The following is a 19,326-nucleotide window of genomic DNA, read 5'->3' on the forward strand; positions in this document are numbered from 1 at the left end:
GGGATAGGATGCAATATTCAATTGTGGATTAAGAACTAGTTATTGAACGGAAAACAGACGGTAGGGTTGAATGGCCATTTTTCTCAGTGGAGGAGAGTAAACAGTGGTGTGCCACAGGGATCTGTTAACTTATTTATAAATGATCTAGAAATTGGAACTACGAGTGAGGTGATTAAATCTGCAGATGACATGCGAACTGTGTAAAACTGCAGAAAGACTTTAGGAAATTGGAAGACTGGGTGTCCAAATGGCAGATGAAATTTAATGTGATGCACATTGGAAAGAATAATCCAAATCACAGTTATCAGATGCAAGGGACCACCTTGGGGGTCAGCGCTCAAGAAAAGGATCTGGGTGTCATCGTAGACAATAAGCTGAAGCCTTCCGCCCCAATGTGTGGCGATGGCCAAGAAAGCAAACAGGATGCTAGGAATTATTAGAAAAGGGATGGTTAACAAGACTAAGACTGTTATAATGCCTCTGTATCACTCAAGGTTCGACCTCACCTTGAGTATTGCGTTCAGTTCTGGTCTCCTTATCTCAAAAAAGATATAGCAGCACTAGAAAAAGTTCAAAGAAGAGCAACCAAGATGATAGACGGGATGGAACTCCTCTTGTATGAAGAAAGACTAAACTGGTTAGGGCTCTTCAGCTTGGAAAAGAGACGGCTGAGGGGAGATAGGATTGAAGTCTACAAAACGCTGAGTGGTGTAGAACAGGTACAAAGTGGGTCGATTTTTTTACTGCATCAAGATTTACAAAGACTAGGGGACACTCCATGAAGTTACAGAGTAATAGTTTTTAAACCAATAGAAGGAAATATTTTTTCACTCAGAGAATAGATAAGCTCTGGAACGTATTGCCAGAGGATGTGATAAGAGCAGTTAATGTTTTAAAACAGGTTTGGACAGTTCTGGAGAAAAAGTCTATAGTCTGCTGTTGAGATAGAGATGAGGGAAGCCACTGCTTGGCCTGGATCGGTAGGATGGAATGCTGCTACTGTTTGGGTTTTTGCCAGGTACTTATGACTTGGATTGGCCTCTGCAAAGACGGGATACTGGGCTAGATGGACCATTAGTCTGACCTGGTACGACTATGCTTATGTTATATTATTTTGACTTTGGGGGAAGAGCCAGAAGTCGCACGGTGCCAGATCCGGTGAATAAGGTGGATGGGGACACACCGTAATGTTTTTATTTGACAGACATTGACGTATGAGAAGCAATGTGTGACAGAGAGCGTTGTCATGATAGAGGATGAAACCGTTTGCCCATCTCTCAAGTCGCACTCACTTGCCTCAAATTCAAACCTGTTGTTAAAATGTTTTGAATGGAACCATAAAAGATGTTGAGATCCTCAGAAATTTCCCCCGTCCATCGCCTGTTGGGTCAAATCATTTTGCTTACTCTTTCTCTTGGGTTTTTGACGTTGATCGACGCCACGATCTCTCCTCATCTTCAACCGATTCACAAGCATTTCGAAGTTGTTCAAACTACTGCAGCATCACCATAAACTCATTTTAATATTTTGTGTATTTCTTTAGCACTTTTTTGTAGTTTGAAACCAAATTTCATGTTGTTCACGATCTGCGATTTACGGCACTTTTTAAAACACACCTTCTCTCAACCGTAGCTCACAACCAACTGCCTCCACTAAACAAGTTGAAATTTGTCACACATTGTGCTAAGGTTTGACGCATCGCTTCCCCTATTGAAGATCCCTGCCTTTCCATTGGATGGTGCTCGGCAGCTGCATTCACCGTATTTTTTTTTAATCACACCTCATGATCCGGTCAGTACTACTCACCAGCTTCTCAGCTGCTGTGTTCTCAATGAAACGGGACCCATGTCCGGGATTCCCTTCACAAGTCACTGTGATCCCTGTGAGAAGAGAGGAAGGGAAATCCTTTCACGGAAGAGAAGAGGCAGCGCTGGGGTTTTTCAGAAGGGGGAGAGCAGCGCTGGTTATCTTAGGCTCAGTTTCAGGAGGAAAAAAAAAACCCCAACCACCACCTAGCTGACTGGTTGAAGTCAGCTGAAATAACCGGTTCATGGACAACCCCGCGAAAGACAAAGGCGCGCGCCGACAACTGAGCGCAAGACGGAGGCGCGCGCCAAAGAAAATGACAGTTTTTAGGGGATCCGACGGGGGGGTTTGTTGGGGAGCCCCCCCAGTTTACTTAATAGAGATCGCGCTGGCGTCCACATTTTACTGTAAACTTCACTTTTTCCCTAAAAACAGGGAAAAAGTGAAGTTTTCAGTAAAATGGGGGGGGGTTACAACCCCCCAAACCCCCCACAACGCCCCCACAATGCGGCGCGATCTTTATAAAGTAAAGTGGGGGGTTCCCCCCCACGCCCCCCCATCGGAGCCCTAAAAACAGTAATTTTCTGCGGTGTGCGCCCCCACGCTGCACTCAATTATCTGGGTGCGCCTTTGTCCCAGCGCGCTTTTGACCTGACACCGAAATAACCAACTAACCTCCTTTCCCTGACCCTTTTCTGCCTCCCAGTGACCATATTTTTACAATTGTTTGGGTCAATATTTAAACTCCACGGTCACCATTTCTTTTGAGCGCTGGCCACAGCATTTAAAATTATACCCATGCCAGTCGCTGTCTAGATACTGTTGCTGAATATCCAGCTGGTAGCCGAATGAACGTGTGTGAGTTCTGGTTGAACGCTAAGTGGTATTCTACAAGCTTAGTGTAAGCAAATGGATCCGACACTTGAAGATGTTCAAGCTACCCAGGGGCCTGCAGGCTCCGCAGAATGTGAAAATTCCCCTCTGAGGTCAGAGATCATGCTCCGTCTCGAGCAGTGTTCAAATCCGAGCCGGAAGCTCACTTTTTTTGAAGCTGTTTCAACTCTTAACTCCCACGCACTGTCAGATACCTTCCCCATTGTATCCTTCCTTCCACCTGAAGCTCCCCAACCCTGAGATGTCCTGTCTGTCCAAATTAGATTGTAAGCTCTTCTGTGCAGGGACCATCTATTGAATGTTAAACGGGTAGTGCTGCGTACACCTTTCAGCGCTATAGAAATGATAAACAGTAGCAGTAGTAATTGCAACTTGCGTGACGCACAGCTTCAAAGGGGGTGACTGGCGTATGGGCAGGTCCCATACTCGTATGCGTAACTTATAAAACATTATAAGTTAAAAGCTGAAGTGCGACATTTCCACGTTAAACATTTCCACCTGCCTTTTATACTGTACAAATTAGGGGAGACCTTTATAGAACTGCCTTCTAAATGTCTAACCTGTTTGGAAAATCCCCCCTCCCCCTCCTGTCTGCAAATCTCACCACTGAGCTTTGGGGGGCTCGTGTGTCCTGCTCAACCGTGAACCCAAAATTCCAGTTGGGTGCTACAAGCGGATCAAACCATGCCAGTCTAATAATAAAAGGTCCCATACTGGCATGTCACAGTCAGCCACTGCACCCGCTTCACAGATCCAGGAATCTTGTGTCGCAGAAGGCCCGGATTTAGGCCAAGCAACTCAGGCAACCGCCTAGGTGCTGGATATTGAAGGTACAAACTAAACCAAATCAAAGAGGAGGCTCATCCTGCTGCCTTTAAGGCCTCAAAGGGATACCGCTGTGGCACTATGTCCTTCCTGTGCTTCTGTCATGGCTCTCCAATTTTTGGGATCTTTGACCCCTTTCCCTCCCAGCTCCTTGAAATCTGCAGTCTGCTCTTGTCTTGTCCCAAATGCCCAGGTTACTTCTGAGCAGCCTCTGGGAGGACTGGGCCAGATGTTGGCACATTGAAGAAATCTCAAGGATGAGATTTTGATCCCCTCTAAAACCGACTCTCTATGACCCTGTCCACTCTCCTCTTCGGTACACCCTCCTGCAGCTTTACATTATACTCCTCTCACTGAACTGGCATAAGTAGCCAGGCCTAAAAATCAGGCATGTAAACAAAGACTAAGCCTAGAATAGAATTCACACTTAGCGCACATCACCCCAGCACCTAAAATTTCAGCGACCTTTTGAGAATTTGCTCCATTGTGGATATCCTAAAAACCTGACTTGCTTGAGGATTTAGGAGTCTCTGCTCTAAATCCAATATTTAGGTGTCTCCCTTAACACCAAATACAACAAGCCCTGCCTCTGCGGCCTTCCCAGCCTCAGTCAACTCCAGGGTGCGGAATTATCGCTACAGGATTGAAACTAGGAGCCCTCCTCATGGCAGAGCACTAAGTGTCAGTGGGTTCCATATTCCAATTACCTCTTTCTCCGGCTCCCCCACCTACCTCCTCCCCGACCATGGTCATTTGAAATCTTTGAGCAGCCGTCAGCAACGACAAGTGATCTGCTGCTGTCGGCCTAACCCTGAAGTCTTAATTCTGCAGCAACTGGACTTCTGGGGTATGCCAACGGCAGCAGGCTCACTCGTTACTGCTGCCCGAAGATTTCAAATGAGAGAGGCCGGGGAGGTGGGAGAGCCCTCTCTTCTGACATCTGCCAATCTTTTGGGGGGAGGGCACCCCCGTTCCGATGCCCATGATAATTACTACTAATCATCATTCGGTAATGGATAAAAGTCTTATACCACTCTCGTGCACATAACAAGATGATACATTGTGCTTAAAGTGCATATCTTGTCTCTCTGAATGAACAGAGAACTGCTCAGATAGGAGAGAGAACCCCCGAGTCCAGCCGAGGGACATGTCAGAGTCCTACTTACACCAGGGACACCTTTCGCCATAGAAGACAGTAAAGTTATCCGTAGGACTGGCCAGCCCTGGAAGAGAGAAAGGCTCAGGTTAGATCAGGTCATGTCAGTGGTGCATTACTCTGGAGGCGTTGGGAGAGATCAAAACTAAGCGGATGTAGAGAGACTCAAAGCAATTGAAATAAAGCACAGAATAAGCTCCAGACTACTGAGTGAAGAAATAATGGCCCAGAATTTCATCTATCTGGCCAAGCAACTACTGCAAGCTGCTGATACTATACACGGCTTCTCCAATGACCCGTCTGAGGGCAATAAGGGAATTTATTTATTTAAAACATTTCTAATCCACCTTTATCCAAGGTGTAACTATAAATATACCCCCCCCAAACTCTAAATAGCTTGTTGTCTGCGCAGTTCTGTCAAAATGACCAATTTCAATAAAATTTGGGATCCACTGCATTAAGAAGTAAGAGTATGCAAACTTTTGAAGAGAGCATTTTCTTATTTCCTGCCGTCCTATGAAGCATTGAGGTTTCATTTGAAACATATTAAAAAGAAATGAGTGGCCTAGTGGTTAGAGCTGCTGTCTCAGCACCCTGAGGCTGGCGGTTCAATTCCAGCGCTGCTCCCGGTGACCCTGGTTAAGTCACTTAAACCTCCCCCCAACTGCCCCAGGTGCCATAATTAGACTGTGAGCCCGCTAGGACAGATGAGGGAAAATATGTTGAGTGCCCGACAGAAAAAGTCGTACAGTTGCTTTATTTGATATATTACAATTATTAACCAAAGTGGTTTACAATACTAAAAACAAGGGCGGAATTCCAAAAATCAATAAGGATAGACAGGGTAAATCAACCATGACAAAACCTGACACAAATGGATTTAAAAAAAAAAAGAGAGAGAGAAAAGGGAAGGTTAACAATGTTTATAAGGAAAAACAACATGGAACGTTGCTACTCCTTGGGTTTTGGTCAGGTACTAGTGACCTGGATTGGCCACGGTGAAAATGGGCTACTGGGCTTGATGGACCATTGGTTCTTATGTTGCCCAGGGTCACAAGAAGCAGTACTAGGATTGAACCTGTAACCTCAGACCGCTGAGGCAGAAGTTCTAAGAACTAGGCCACCCTTCCTAGACTCAGGGGAGACTCAGGGGAGATATGATAGAGACCTTCAAGATCATGAGGGGCATAGAGAGGGTGGATAGGGACAGATTCTTCAGACTGAAGGGGACAACAAGTACGAGGGGGCATTCGGAGAAACTGAAGGGAGATAGGTTCAAAACAAATGCAAGGAAGTTTTTTTTCACCCAGAGGGTCGTGGACACTTGGAATGCGCTGCCGGAGGAGGTGGTCGGGCAGAGTACGGTACAGGGATTCAAACAGGGATTGGACGGATTCCTGAAGGATAAAGGGATCGTGGGATATTGAGGGAGGAGCTGGGATGTAACACAAGTATAGAAAGCTAACCAGGAAATGAGTAAACCAACCTGGTCGTGCATGTGTAGACCGGAGGGCTAGGACTTCGATAGGAAGGTAGGACTTAAATGGGAAACCAAGGTGGCAGGGGAGCCCCTTCTGATGATTCAGACAGGTCTTGACCTGTTTTTGGCCACCGCGGGAGCGGACTGCTGGGCAGGATGGACCTGTGGTCTGACCCGGCAGAGGCACTGCTTATGTTCTTATGTTCTTATGTTCTTCCACTCAGCTATACAGTCAACAGCACTGAATCCGGCAAGAATACACATAATATTTTTTTTTATTATTTATTCAATTTTCTATACTGTTCTCCCAGGGGAGCTCAGAACGGTCTCCATGAATTTATTCAGGTACTCAAGCATTTTTCCCTGTCCGTCCTGGTGGGCTCACAATCTATCTGATGTACCTGGGGCAATGGGGGGATTAAGGGACTTGCTCAGAGTCACAAGGAGCAGCGGGGGTTTGAACCCACAACCTCATGGTGCTGAGGCTGTAGCTTTAACCACTGGGCCACTCTAGAAATCAAAGCATAGTAAAAGAGAGCCAAGTATAGGACAATGAAGCCATTGTGACATCGCTGATGAGGTTGGCTCTCAGGCATTGGTGGAATGAGGCATTATGACGTCACAATACCTGCTCTGGTTATCAGAGGCTGAAACTTTTCAATTTTCTATACTGTTCTCCCAGGGGAGCTCAGAACGGTTTCCATGATTTTATTCAGGTACTCAAGCATTTTTCCCTGTCTGTCCCCGCGGGCTCACACTCTATCTCAGTGGTTCCCAACCCTGTCCTGGAGGAACACCAGGCCAATCGGGTTTTCAGGCTAGCCCTAATGAATATGCATGAAGCAAATTTGCATGCCTATCACTTCCATCATATGCAAATCTCTCTCATGCATATTCATTAGGGCTAGCCTGAAAACCCGATTGGCCTGGTGTTCCTCCAGGACAGGGTTGGGAATCACTGATCTATCTAATGTCCCTGGGGCAATGGGGGGATTAAGTGACTTGCCCGGGGTCACAAGGAGCAGCGTGGGTTTGAACCCACAACCTCATGGTGCTGAGGCAGTAGCTTTAACCACTGGGCCACTCTAGAAATCAAAGCATAGTAAAAGAGAGCCAAGTATAGGACAATGAAGCCATTGTGACATCACTGATGAGGTTGGCTCTTAGGCATTGGTGGAATGAGGCATTATGACATCACAATACCAGCTCTGGTTATCAGAGGCTGAAACTTTTCACACTTTTCAATTTTCTATACTGTTCTCCCAGGGATGCTCAGAATGGTTTCCATGAATTTATCCAGGTACTCAAGCATTTTTCCCTGTCTGTCCCGGCGGGCTCACAATCAATCTAATGTAATGGGGGGGATTAAGTGACTTGCCCGGGGTCACAAGGAGCAGCGTGGGTTTGAACCCACAACCTCAGGGTGCCGAGGCTGGAGCTTTAACCACCGCGCCACACTCTCCCCTTATAACTGCCGGCTCTTCCGTGACTCCTTGCATGGACTGCCCGGTACTAACCACACAATACCGCCACAATCAGAGCCAATATTTTGCAGTACCGCATGGCTAACTGCCGCTGACGGCGGTGCGGGGGTGAGGCAGGCAGGAGTTTTATGAATATTGACTTCTTCCATGTTTACTGATACACAGTATATAGAGCAGGAACAATGAGACTAATTCAGAATCCGCGTATGAAACAGTAAGTTTCCTTAGTACAATGCCTAATTAGAATCAGGTACCTAAAAACTAGGCATTGAGTAGATAGCCCTGCAGAGTAAATTGTCACCCCTGAGTCTGGGCATAATGTCCTATATAAAGTCTAAAAGGGACTTGTGTTTGGTTTTCACACTAAAAGTTCCTGGGAACTCTTTGTGCCCCAACTAAAAGATATTTCACTGGGCCTACGAAAAAGAGTAATTGATGCTTTTCTGGCAGGACAGGGTTACAAGACGATTCCTAAACATTTGGAGTTTTGTCCGTATACAAATGAAAATAATTGAAGACTACAGTGACCCTACCCAAGAGTGATCATCCTTCTAAAACTACCCCAAAAGAAGTCACAAAAAAAAACCCCCAGGCTAATATCTAAAAATGTGTTCTTACTGCGGCTGATGTGAGGGTTCACACATCAGCCGTCAGGAAGAAAACAGTGTTCATGCTATGTGCTTCCGGTTCATCAAAGGGCATCTGAATGACCCATAATCCTTCTTGAGCAGATGAGTCACAATAACAACTGTCTGATTCATAAAAATGAAAACACCATCTAACAAAGTGTGAACTATCATGTCTAGCGGTAGAGGTTATCATCGTGTTGGATGTGCTTGCCCTCACTGAAGGAACCATACAATCTGCTTCATAATCAGAAAATTCTAGAAGAGAAGGTCAGTCCATTCATCTGCGAGTTGAATCTGGCCCACGTAGCAAGACAACAAACCCTAACATACAAGTAAATCTGAAACACAAAGGGCAAAAAACAGATTCTGTTGTTTTGCACCGACCACATCATAAGTCCAAACCTAAAACCTATCGAGATGCTGTTCATGCAAGGAAACCCTCAAATATTACAGAACTGAAACATTTCTGGCAGAAGAATAACCCAAATCTTCCCAAGAAAGATGCAAGAGTCCAGAAGAATGGGCCAAAGATATTTATTATTGACTTTTCTTATATGCAATTCATTAAAATCTATTTTTGGTCTAAATTTTTGCTCTCAGAAAATGGTTATGATTCACATCTAATCATGTTTTATATTATACTACTGTAGGATGGTCTGTTACATAATAGATAAGAACATAAGATTTGCCACTGCCGGGTCAGACCAGTGGTCCATCGTGCCCAGCAGTCGGCTCACACGGAGGCCCTTAGGTCAAAGACCAGTGCCCTATTTGAGTCTAGCCTTACTTGCGTATGTTCTGTTCCAGTAGGAACTTATCTTGAACCTTGTCTTGAATCCCTGAAGGATGTTTTCCCCTATAACAGCCTCCGGAAGAGCGTTCCAGATTTCTACCACTCTCTGGGTGAAGAATTTCCTTACGTTTATACGGAATCTTTTCCCTTCTAACTTTAGCGAGTGCCCTCTCATTCTCTCTACCTTGGAGAGGGTGAACAACCTGTCTTTATCTACTAAGTCTATTCCCTTCACTATCTTGAATGTTTTGATCATGTCCCCTCTCAGTCTCCTCTTTTCAAGGGAGAAGACGCCCAGTTTCTCTAGCCTCTTGTTGTACGGCAACTCCCCCAGCCCCTTAACCATTTTTGTCGCTCTTCTCTGGACCCTTTTCAAGTAGTACTATGTCCTTTTTCATGTACGGCACATAAAGACCCGCACGTTCCATCCAGTCTGCCCAATAAGATAAACTCTTGGTATTACATTACATTACTGACTTATATTCCGCCTTTACCTTGCAGTTCTAAGCGGATTACAGTATAAGACAGCTGGACATATCCAGGAAGTTACTCTTTAGGGGAAGTTTACAATTCTAAGCGGGATATAGTATAAGATATGTATTGCAATATAACATATACAGTATTATAGTGCAGCCAGACTGCCAATTCTGTGTGGGGCTTCAGCCCAAAGTGACTGAGCACAATTTTTTTCTATGTCCCTGCCCTCCCACTCTCTTCTACCTCCTCATTTCCCCTCCCCTCCAACCCCCCAACTCAGCTGAAGACCTCCTCCTCTTCCTACTACGCTTGGCAATCGGTGGCAGTGACCCTGAACCACTATTGTTGCTGGCACCCCACACCTGTGTAATGCCAGCAGCAGCATTGCCACCAAATGCCAAGGTTCTAGGAGTTCTGGCCGCCGGAGGAAGATCTTCAGCTGGCTGGGCTTAGGGATCCCCAACAGCCACAGCATAGGTGGGCCCTTGCCCACTCCTAGCTGTGCCACAGCTGCGCTAGTAGGTTTGCCAACTTGTTCACAGCATTGTATCACCCTAGGACTAAGTGTGACGCTATCTCCTATCCTTCAAACCAAACAAATATCACCCAAGGAGCAAGTAGAAACCATCTCAGATCCTCATGCAATATATCTATCCCGTTAGAAAGGAGTGTGACATTACCTTCATCCAGAGCAAAGCCTACGTTGAGATTCTGGAACTCAGGTCGCTCAATGAACAAAGCCATCCCATTATGACCCCCAATTTCTTCGTCTGTCCTCAAAAACAAAACAAAACAGGAACACAGGGTCAAGACAGTGCAACAGCCCATCCCAGCAGCACTATGTTTATTTAGGATCAAGTGAGGGAACACAGCCAGCGTAAAAATTGCTTTATTTTATTTATTCAAATATTTTTAAAATGATCTAACTAGGTTAACACTGGAGGAGGCAGAACACCTTTCATCTTTTATAACACCTCCTTCCCATTAAACAAGGCACCAGGACTGGATGGCTTCACTAACTGCTATTATAAATGGTTTTAGCAAGTACTAGTGAAGCCATTGGATGCAGTATTTTATAGCCTAACAAAGGGTTGGGGTGGGAGGTCCTTATTCTTGGCGTCTAGCAGGGCTTACACTTATAGTGAAACCCGGAAAAGAACCTATTAATTGTGGATTCTATAGACCCATATTTTAGCTCACAGGCTCAGAATACAAGCAAATGTGCACAAAATTAGTTTGCAATTATCAAGCAGGCTTTATCGAGGGTACACAAACCTTTGATAATATACGTAGAGCGCATCATTTACTTTGGCATGCTACGGAAACTGGGAACAGATGCAGAGGAAGCTTTTGACAGGGTTTCTTGGCTATATTTATTGCGCACCCTCTCGAAGGTGGGTATCTTGGGTCACTATCTAGGGGTTATTCATTCTCTTTATACTAACCATTTAGCGGCTCTGCAGGCAGAAGCTTCTCCTCTGATGCAACCGGAAGTTGTGTTAGAGGAGAAGCTTCTGCCCGCAGACGCATACAACCAGGCAGGCTCCAGCGGCCTGTGCAAATTACACTAACGCGCCAGGAAGGTAAGGGGGAAGGAGGGAGATGCTCAAAGGGGTGCTGAAGGAGGGTGGCGAGAGGGAAGGGTGGTGATGGAAAGAAATGGAACAGACACTGAAGGGGGGTGGGGAGGAACAGACACTGAAGGGAAATGTGTAAGACAGAGTGGGGAGAAGACGCTGGAAGGGAAATGTGTAAGACAGAGTGGGGAGAAGACGCTGAAGGGAAGAAGACAAGAGATGCCGTACAGTGAGAGATTAGAGAAACTGGGCCTTTTCTCCCTTGTAAAGAGGAGACTGAGAGGGGACATGATCGAAACATTCAAGATAATGAAGGGAATAGACTTAGTAGATAAAGGCAGGTTGTTCACCATCTCCAAAGAATGAGAGAGAATGAGAGGGCACTCTCTAAAGTTAAAAGGGGATAGATTCCATACAAACGTAAGAAAGTTCTTCACCCAGAGGGTTGTAGAAAACTGGAATGCTCTTCCGGAGGCTGTTATAGGGGAAAACACCCTCCAGGAATTCAAGACAAAGTTAGACAAGTTCCTGCTGAACCAGAACGTACGCAGGTAAGGCTAGTCTCAGTTAGGGCACTGGTCTTTGACTTAAGGGCCGCCGCGGGTGCAGACTGCTGGGCACGATGGACCAATGGTCTGACCCAGCAGCGGCAATTCTTATGTTCTTATGCCAGACTATGAGGGGGAGCGGAGGGAAGAAGATGGGTGCCAGACCAATTGGGGAGGGTGAAAGGAGAGGCACAGTTACAAAGCAAATGGAAGACGCAGTGAGAAGACAGACAGTGGATGGAAGGAATTGAATGAGAAATTGAGGAAAGCAGAAACCAGACAACAAAGGTAGAAAAAAAAATTTCTATTTATTTTCTTTTTTTTTTTTTTTTTAGGATAAAGTAGTATATTAGTTGTGTTGATAAAAATTTATAAACAAAGCCCTGCCTGCTGAACATCTCTTTCTCCAGTTCAGCAGCCAGAACTTTGATTTAAGGAAGGAATAAGCTAAATACTGCAGTACTGAGGCTTGTATGGATGCTGCAGGGACAGTAGTCGTGGGCTTTGGAATAGTCTGCCGTCCTATGTTACTATTTTAATTCGTTTTTGATATTTAAGACTCTCTTTTACTAAGCCATGGTAGAGGTTTCTACAGTGGCCCGGGGCACTAAATGTTCCAACTCTGCTCCAACACTCATAGGAGCAGCATTTAGCGCCTGGAGGCCACAGGAGAAACCTCTACCACAGCTTAGTAAAAAAAGGGGGGATTAAGCATTAAGATGCTGCACTTTTGCCAAGTCGGGCAGGATGTCTGTGGCTGGTCTGTGCACATGCCACTGTTCCGGTGCGAAGCCCTGTAGACCATTCTGTCTTTAACTTTTAATATGGACGTGCTTTTGGTATGAATGCTCTCGATTCACATGTGCTTTTCTAGCATTTTTATTGTAAGCCACTTTGACCTAGGCGCAGAAATGGCGGGTTATCAAATTTTAAATAAACGTATGGAACAATTTATTTTTTTGAAAAGCACTAATCACTTTGCTTTTTAGGAAATTTCTTTATTTTGTGTATATTTGCACTTTTATTTCCTAATGATTCATTAAAAAGACATTCACCCACCTCCTCCCTTTTATGAAGCCGTGTTAGGCTTGTTTATCGCCAGCCACAGCGGAATTAGCTGTTAATTATATCCATTGTGTGTGTATTTGCAGTGTAAGTTCCCAGGGACTGCCTGTTTTTGGTTTGAATATGTAATCCGTATAGACCTCATTGGGTATGCGAGGAATATAAAAATCTTTGCAATGCAATGAATTGTGATTTTATCTTTGCAAGTTGCTATGGGCTTCAAGTTAGGAGCATCGGCTAAATGCAATGAATGTTCTTATGGCATCTCCTCCTTGCTCTCCGATCCCAGCACATGAACCTCTAACCTGCGCCAAACCCTGGAGCAATGTCTGGCGCAGTGAGCAAGCGCTGGTGTTTTACCTGGCACTAACGTCAGATGGACAGTTCGGGGGAAACGCTTTCCTGAAGCCTTCAGCCTCCGAATGGCTTCAATATACCTGAAGACATGCAAAGACAAATGATGCGCAGGTGAGAGAAGAGAAATGGAAAGGAAAGCGACTGCCTCGGTCCTTCAAAATACGGATATTCTGACCGTGTACTTACTGAATGGTGACGCACTTCATGTCCTGTGCACCACGGGCGTAGATGTTACCGTCGGCGTCTTTATAGGCAGCAAAAGGATTGTGGCTCCAGCACTCCTACGGAAATGAAACCCCCACAAAAAAGACATCATGAGAGAAACACCTCCAATCGCATTACTTGCCACAAGGCCACCGAGTCCTCCCCTGCACTACCTTTGATATGCCAGATAGCGTGTCAAAGCAGCTCCTGATTGGTGTAGCCTGACTTTAGTACCAGGAAGAGGCGGTCGGAAAATAACGGGTATTACTGAGCCCACAATTTGTGAACCGTAAAGTCGCGTGGGTTTACTCTATTGGGATATAAAGCCTAGAACAGCGCAGAATGAAGCAGTGTCACCTACACTCCCTGCAAATATCTGTATCTGTTTATCCCCCCCCCCCACACTCTTCGAATGATCACAGAACTAAACCAGATGACCTGTAGATGGCAGCACATCATGAGGAAAGTCCTTGGATCTTTGGCAGGAACCCAGTTGAGCAGGAGAAGGGAGTTGCACCTGCTCCTTTCATTTTTCACCTGAGGTTAGGGTTACCACATGGCTCCAGAAAAAGGAGGACGGATTGAGGCATCCGGGTTTTGCTTCCACTGAAAGCAATGGAAGTAAAACCCGGATGTCTTATTCCACCCTCCTGGAGTCATATGGTAACCCTACTTGAGGTCGCAGAAGGGAAGACTGTGCTGCAATCAACCGGTCTTGTGGTCTGGTTCTGGGATCACTAATATCATGGGAATTGCTAGGATGGAGTGTAGGTTTAACCATTTGACACTGATTCACCTTTGTCAGAAAACAAAAAAGTTAGAAATGTTAAGAAATTGTCTCTAAATCTTTCTTTTTGATTGTTATTCTGCTGTATTACTAAGTTTTGCTAAATACAGTAATCTACTATATATCAGCAAATAAGGTAGTAGGGAGTTTTAGAAGTTGGAACAAAAGGTGTAACTATTTCCAAGACATATTGCCAGAGCTCTTATCTACACCCCTATATATGAAATATTTAAAATATATATGCAACTCTTGAGGTAATCCTAAAAGCCAAACAAGCTAGCTGTGCCCAGTGGCACAGCCACGGGTGGGCCTAGGCCCATCTACATTGAAACTCAGACCTGTCAGTTGTGATAAAGCTGGTAGGGATTCCCAAGCTCCACCAGTTGAAGCCTCACTGCATTTTGCCCTCCCTTCACCCAGTCAAGTGGGGGTCTTTTACCTCCACTTTTCCATCTCCTCCTCCTCTTGATACCTTTTAAATCCTTCCGTTCTTCACTGGAAGTGCCAGCCCCGAGCCTTCCCTCTATTGCAACATCAAGTTTCAAGTTGAATCATGGCTTGATATACCGACCCTCACATGTATCTGGGCGGTTTACAATATTAAAAATTAGAAAGGTCTAATATAATTTTTGATTTAGGTGGGGTAAAATAAAAGGAGGGTAAGACTAAAACTATGACAGGTACAGTATTTGCATTGGAGGAAAGGCTCGGGGCTGGTGGGAGCTGCAGCTATGAGTCACTGCCGGTAAAGAACTCAGTGTGCTCTGACCCTAACTGTCCCCAGGGTGCCTGAGAATCTCAAACTTCCTGACCTAGCTGAAATGGTTCCACCTAGCAGAAAAAATACGGCGGGAGAAGGAACAAATAGCATACGCTGTGTTCTCACTTGACATGCGACCAGGCCCCAACTGCCCTGTACCTCAAACACTGGTACCACATCTGTGTGGGAGCTCAGGACAATGGATCTGAGACGTGGGTTTGTTCCTTCCCAGGTCAGAATGGTAATGACACGCCCCGGATGCACCTGGAAGAAAAAAAAAAAAAGGGAGATTGAAGAAAAAAAAAAGGAACAATTTACCTCTCAATAATTTCAGAGCTGTGCAACCCAGACATGATGCAGAAGACAGATGACATTGAAGGAGTCTTTTGGCCCGTTGAGCTTATCATTAACAAATCAGTATTGCTTTTCTGTGATTCCATTTGCAAGCAGAAATGCTTAAACTTAATCATTTCTATAGTGCTACTAGACATATTTATATGCAGGTACCTATCCCTATTGGGCTCACAATCTAAGTTTTGTACCTGGGGCAATGGACTTATCTAAGGTCACAGGGAGCTGCAGTAGCAATTGAACCCATAAGGCTACTCCTTCCCTCCCTTTAAATGCAGGGCACTGACATTACATTCAAGTATCTTATTCCGGAGGACATTAGGATTTTCGATTGAAGCATGCAACTTTTTCAGGTACATCAAAAGCAGAAAACCTGTGAGGAAATTTGTGGGACCATTAGATCTTCAAGGAGCAAAAGGGTCACTCAGGGAGGTTAAGGCCATAGCAGAGTGACTTAATGAACTCTTTGCTTCAATCTTAACGGAAGATCTACCTGAACTGTATTAGTTACGTCATTCTACCCCAAATAGCTCTGAGTGGGTCATTTATGTAATATTTTGCCCATGCAGGAGGAAAAGTCTTTAGTCTGCCATTGAGACAGATGTGGGGGAAGCCACTGCTTGCCCTGGATCAGTAACATGGAATGTTCCTAGTATTTGGGTTTCTGCCAGATACTGTCACCTTGACTGGCCACTACTGAAAACAGAAAACTAGGCTGGATGGACCATTGGTCTGACCTAGAATGGTTGCTCTTACGTTCAAGAAGGGTTTAGTGACTTGCTCCAGCTCAAATTCACTTTGAAGCCATAATCCCTTGGGTTATTTTTGTCTGTATGATCCTTACATCTTTATCAAATATCTAGTTTCAAATTTCATTTGATCTTGACAGGTAGCCAAATAAGTCTGTTAAGTGCCATTGACTTGTGTTCAAGTCCTAGAGACTTGATAATCATCATCAAGTTTTCGTAGCAGAAAACCAAATAAGGGGTGAGGGGAAATAATCAACACTGGCTACTGTTAAGACGGGTTATTTTAATGTAAGCCTGGTTAGCTTGTGGTTATCAATGTGAGCTACCATTAAGAGATGGTTTTACTACTAACTTGTGCTATTTTAAGTAGAGGCCCCATTTTATGCAACGGGGCCTGTACCAAAATAAGTTAGTGGTAAAACAATCTTTCTTAATGGTAGCCCACATTGACAACTACACCCCTAAATGGTTTACGCCAATGGTCTCAAACTCAAATCCTTCCCTTCAGCGTCTTCTCCCCACTCTGTCTTCCCCATTTCCCTCCAGCTTCTTCTCCCCACTCTCTGTTCCCCATTTCCCTTCCAGCGTCTTCTCCCCACTCTGTCTTCCACATTTCCCTTCAGTGTCTATTCCTCCCCACCCCCCTTCAGTGTCTGTTCCATTTTGGATTTGTAGGAGGGCCTCAGAAAAAAAGAGTTAATGTCTTATCAATGAAATGACAATTTTGCATGAGGTAAAACTCTTTGTAGTTTATGAATCTTTCCTTTTGGCTAAGTCTTAATAATAATATTGTCATTTATAGCTAAAGAGACATATGATCAAGAAACTGTTTTATTTTACTTTTATGATTATGATAAACATACCGAGGGCCTCAAAATAGTACCTGGCGGGCCGCGAGTTTGAGATCACTGATCTACTATATTCAAAATATAATGAAAACAGGAGGAAAAAAAAAACATATAGAGATCAGTTAAGACAAAAAGAAAGAAGCTAAGGCCAGTAGGAAAGAGGAAGACCATAAATTGATAGTCTGAGAATAGAGACATACGGTCCGGGTCAGGTTCCATCCCCTGCACTTTAGTTTATAATCTGAAGGAATAATAGGATAAGAAAAAATGCATTTTAAGAGCCATTTGGAGGTTTTCAGATAAAGTGATAAAAGCTGTAAGACTACGTACAAATCAATTGTCTAATAGTGTCAAGGCAGATGTGGTAGAACGAGAGAGGGAAAATGCTTGAGTACCTGATTGTAAAAACCGCTTAGATAACCCTGATAGGCGGTATATAAAAACCTAATAAACTTGAAAAATTTTGACTATGTGACAAATAAATCTTATTGGGGGGGGGGAGGGGAGGGAGTCAAGGAAAAAGCAGCTACAAAATGAAAGGGGAGCTAGCCTGTACTGATTTAGGGATCTGTTAAGCAAGCATTTGTCTAACTGACATACGCACAAGAACTCGCACTGGCTGCCCAACTTGCCTATCCACTCCTACCCTAGCTGAGCTTATATTCACGTGCCGTTTGGACTTCCCGTGTAACTGTCTTTGGTAGTTCCTTTGGTTTCTATCTAACTCCTGTTATTCTCCGCTTCCACCTGTGCCGTCTCTTAAGATGTTTTATTGCATTGATGTTGTTAAGTACGTCATAATATCGACCATTCTTTGAATATTTTTTTCTGCTAAAATTGTCTACTGGCTGGGTCCAGACTGCTCTTGCTGTACATCGCCTTTGGTGAATTTCTTCATTGAAAGGCAGTAAATAAACTCTAGTAAGTAAGTCACAACCTTTAGTAAACAGGCCCCTTAGTATCTATTGCAAGGGTAGGCAAAATTTGGCCACTGGACCAAATTTGGACAGGCTGCAATTCCTAAGGGTCAGAAGGCCCCTCCCTCAAAGGTCCAGGGTAGGACCAAGGGGAGGGAGGTGGCCAAAGATAGCTGTTTCAAGGGACTGAAGTTACAAAATTTCAGTTAAAGGTAAATCATGCAACCTGGTGAAATAAAGACAAGGAGAAGAGCGAGACGAAACAGAAGTTTGGGCCTTGAAAGCTAGAGTAAGAGTAGTATGATAGGATACTCACAGTGGTGTAGCAAGAGTAGATGGCACCCCTCTCCCCCATGCCACACTTGCACCCTCCCTTCCCTCTCATACCTCTTTAAATCTTTGCCACCACGAGCAGCTTCTATGGCCTGCTGCTTCCACCGGCACTGACTTTCCCTCTGATGTCATTTCCTGGTCCCATGTCCAGGAAGTGATTTCAAAGGGAAGTTACGCCGTCACGAGCTGCAGGCCGGAGAACCTGCTCACGATGGTGAAGATTTAAAGAGGTGCGAGCATGGCGTGGGGGGGGGGGTGGCAGAGAGGTGCTGGCACCCCCATCAAGACGGCACCTGGGGTGGTTCGCCCGCCATCCCTCTCTACTACACCACTGGATACTCAGGAAAAAGCCGTGGGTCAGCGTTACACATCTTGTTATGCTGGAAGCAGACAAGTTCTCCATGGTGAAGGGTCCCTGCTAGTGAGGTCATCCTAGATGTCTCCACGGAGCAGAGTTGCTGTAGTACCATCCTTATTCTTTCCTGAACCAAATGCCACCAAACAGACTGACTGTATTAGAGGAAAGTTGTGTTTGTTTTTCCACAGGCCATCATCAGTAACAGGTCCCATGTTTCCACATCATTTGATGCAAAATGTAATGTACAATATTAGGCCTTTGTCAGCAGTGAGGGACAGCCTCAGAGAGCTGGCAGGCTAGGAAAAATGAAACAGGGGTCAGAATAAAGCGTTCCATGGTCTGAAGCTGGTGTATCTCTTGACTGTGTTGCTCATGGACTTTCCCCTTATCTGATTTCCAAACCTATGAGCAGGGTTCCAAACGAGCATGGACTAGGGCTTCATACGGGGTGTAATTGTCCTTGCCTTGAAGCTGGTTCCTGTGTTGCATGCTTAGATCCTGCTTGCTGTTCGAACAGCTTTCTCGGCTCGGATTTCTGGCTTCAGGCTGTGCAAGTGAGTGCAACAGCTGTGCAAAACCACGTGATCGAGGAGGAAAGCAAAGGCAGAGATGACACAAACAGGGCACGGAGGTAATACCGCTTCCCAAGTGCTATGGAAAGGTTTTTAGTAGCAATGAGATGGAAGCTTCGGGTAGCATTAAACACGACGAGGGCCATTCTATAACTGAGCGATAGAAATTAGGCATCGGTCTTGCTGCAGCATTTTGCTAATTCAGAATGCTGCAGCACGATTGATAGAAGGTTGCAAATGGTGTGTCCACATTACACCTTCCTGCAAAAGGTAGCCTGTGTTCTGCTCAAGCATTAACATGAGAACATTAACTATGGACAAGTAACAAATATATCAAAGGAGTCGAGAAATGACCC

The 19,326-nt window shown here is 44.9% G+C and overlaps 1 protein-coding gene across 2 annotated transcripts in view; it reads right to left on the bottom strand.

Annotated features, from left to right (window-relative positions):
* The window catches only part of ACY1 (aminoacylase 1), a 38,662-nt gene that overhangs the window by 8,139 nt on the left and 11,197 nt on the right, over positions 1-19,326 (bottom strand). For both annotated transcript variants that reach the window (XM_033926079.1, XM_033926078.1), the window contains exons 4-9: positions 15,002-15,106; positions 13,278-13,372; positions 13,095-13,171; positions 10,225-10,314; positions 4,692-4,748; positions 1,807-1,880 (exon numbers count right to left, since the gene is read on the bottom strand). In XM_033926079.1, the coding sequence (XP_033781970.1) occupies positions 1,807-1,880; positions 4,692-4,748; positions 10,225-10,314; positions 13,095-13,171; positions 13,278-13,372; positions 15,002-15,106 (498 nt within the window). The remainder of the gene's footprint in view (positions 1-1,806; positions 1,881-4,691; positions 4,749-10,224; positions 10,315-13,094; positions 13,172-13,277; positions 13,373-15,001; positions 15,107-19,326) is intronic.

This window comes from Geotrypetes seraphini, chromosome 17 (genome assembly GCF_902459505.1).
Source record: "Geotrypetes seraphini chromosome 17, aGeoSer1.1, whole genome shotgun sequence".
Taxonomy (NCBI): Eukaryota; Metazoa; Chordata; class Amphibia; order Gymnophiona; family Dermophiidae; genus Geotrypetes; species Geotrypetes seraphini.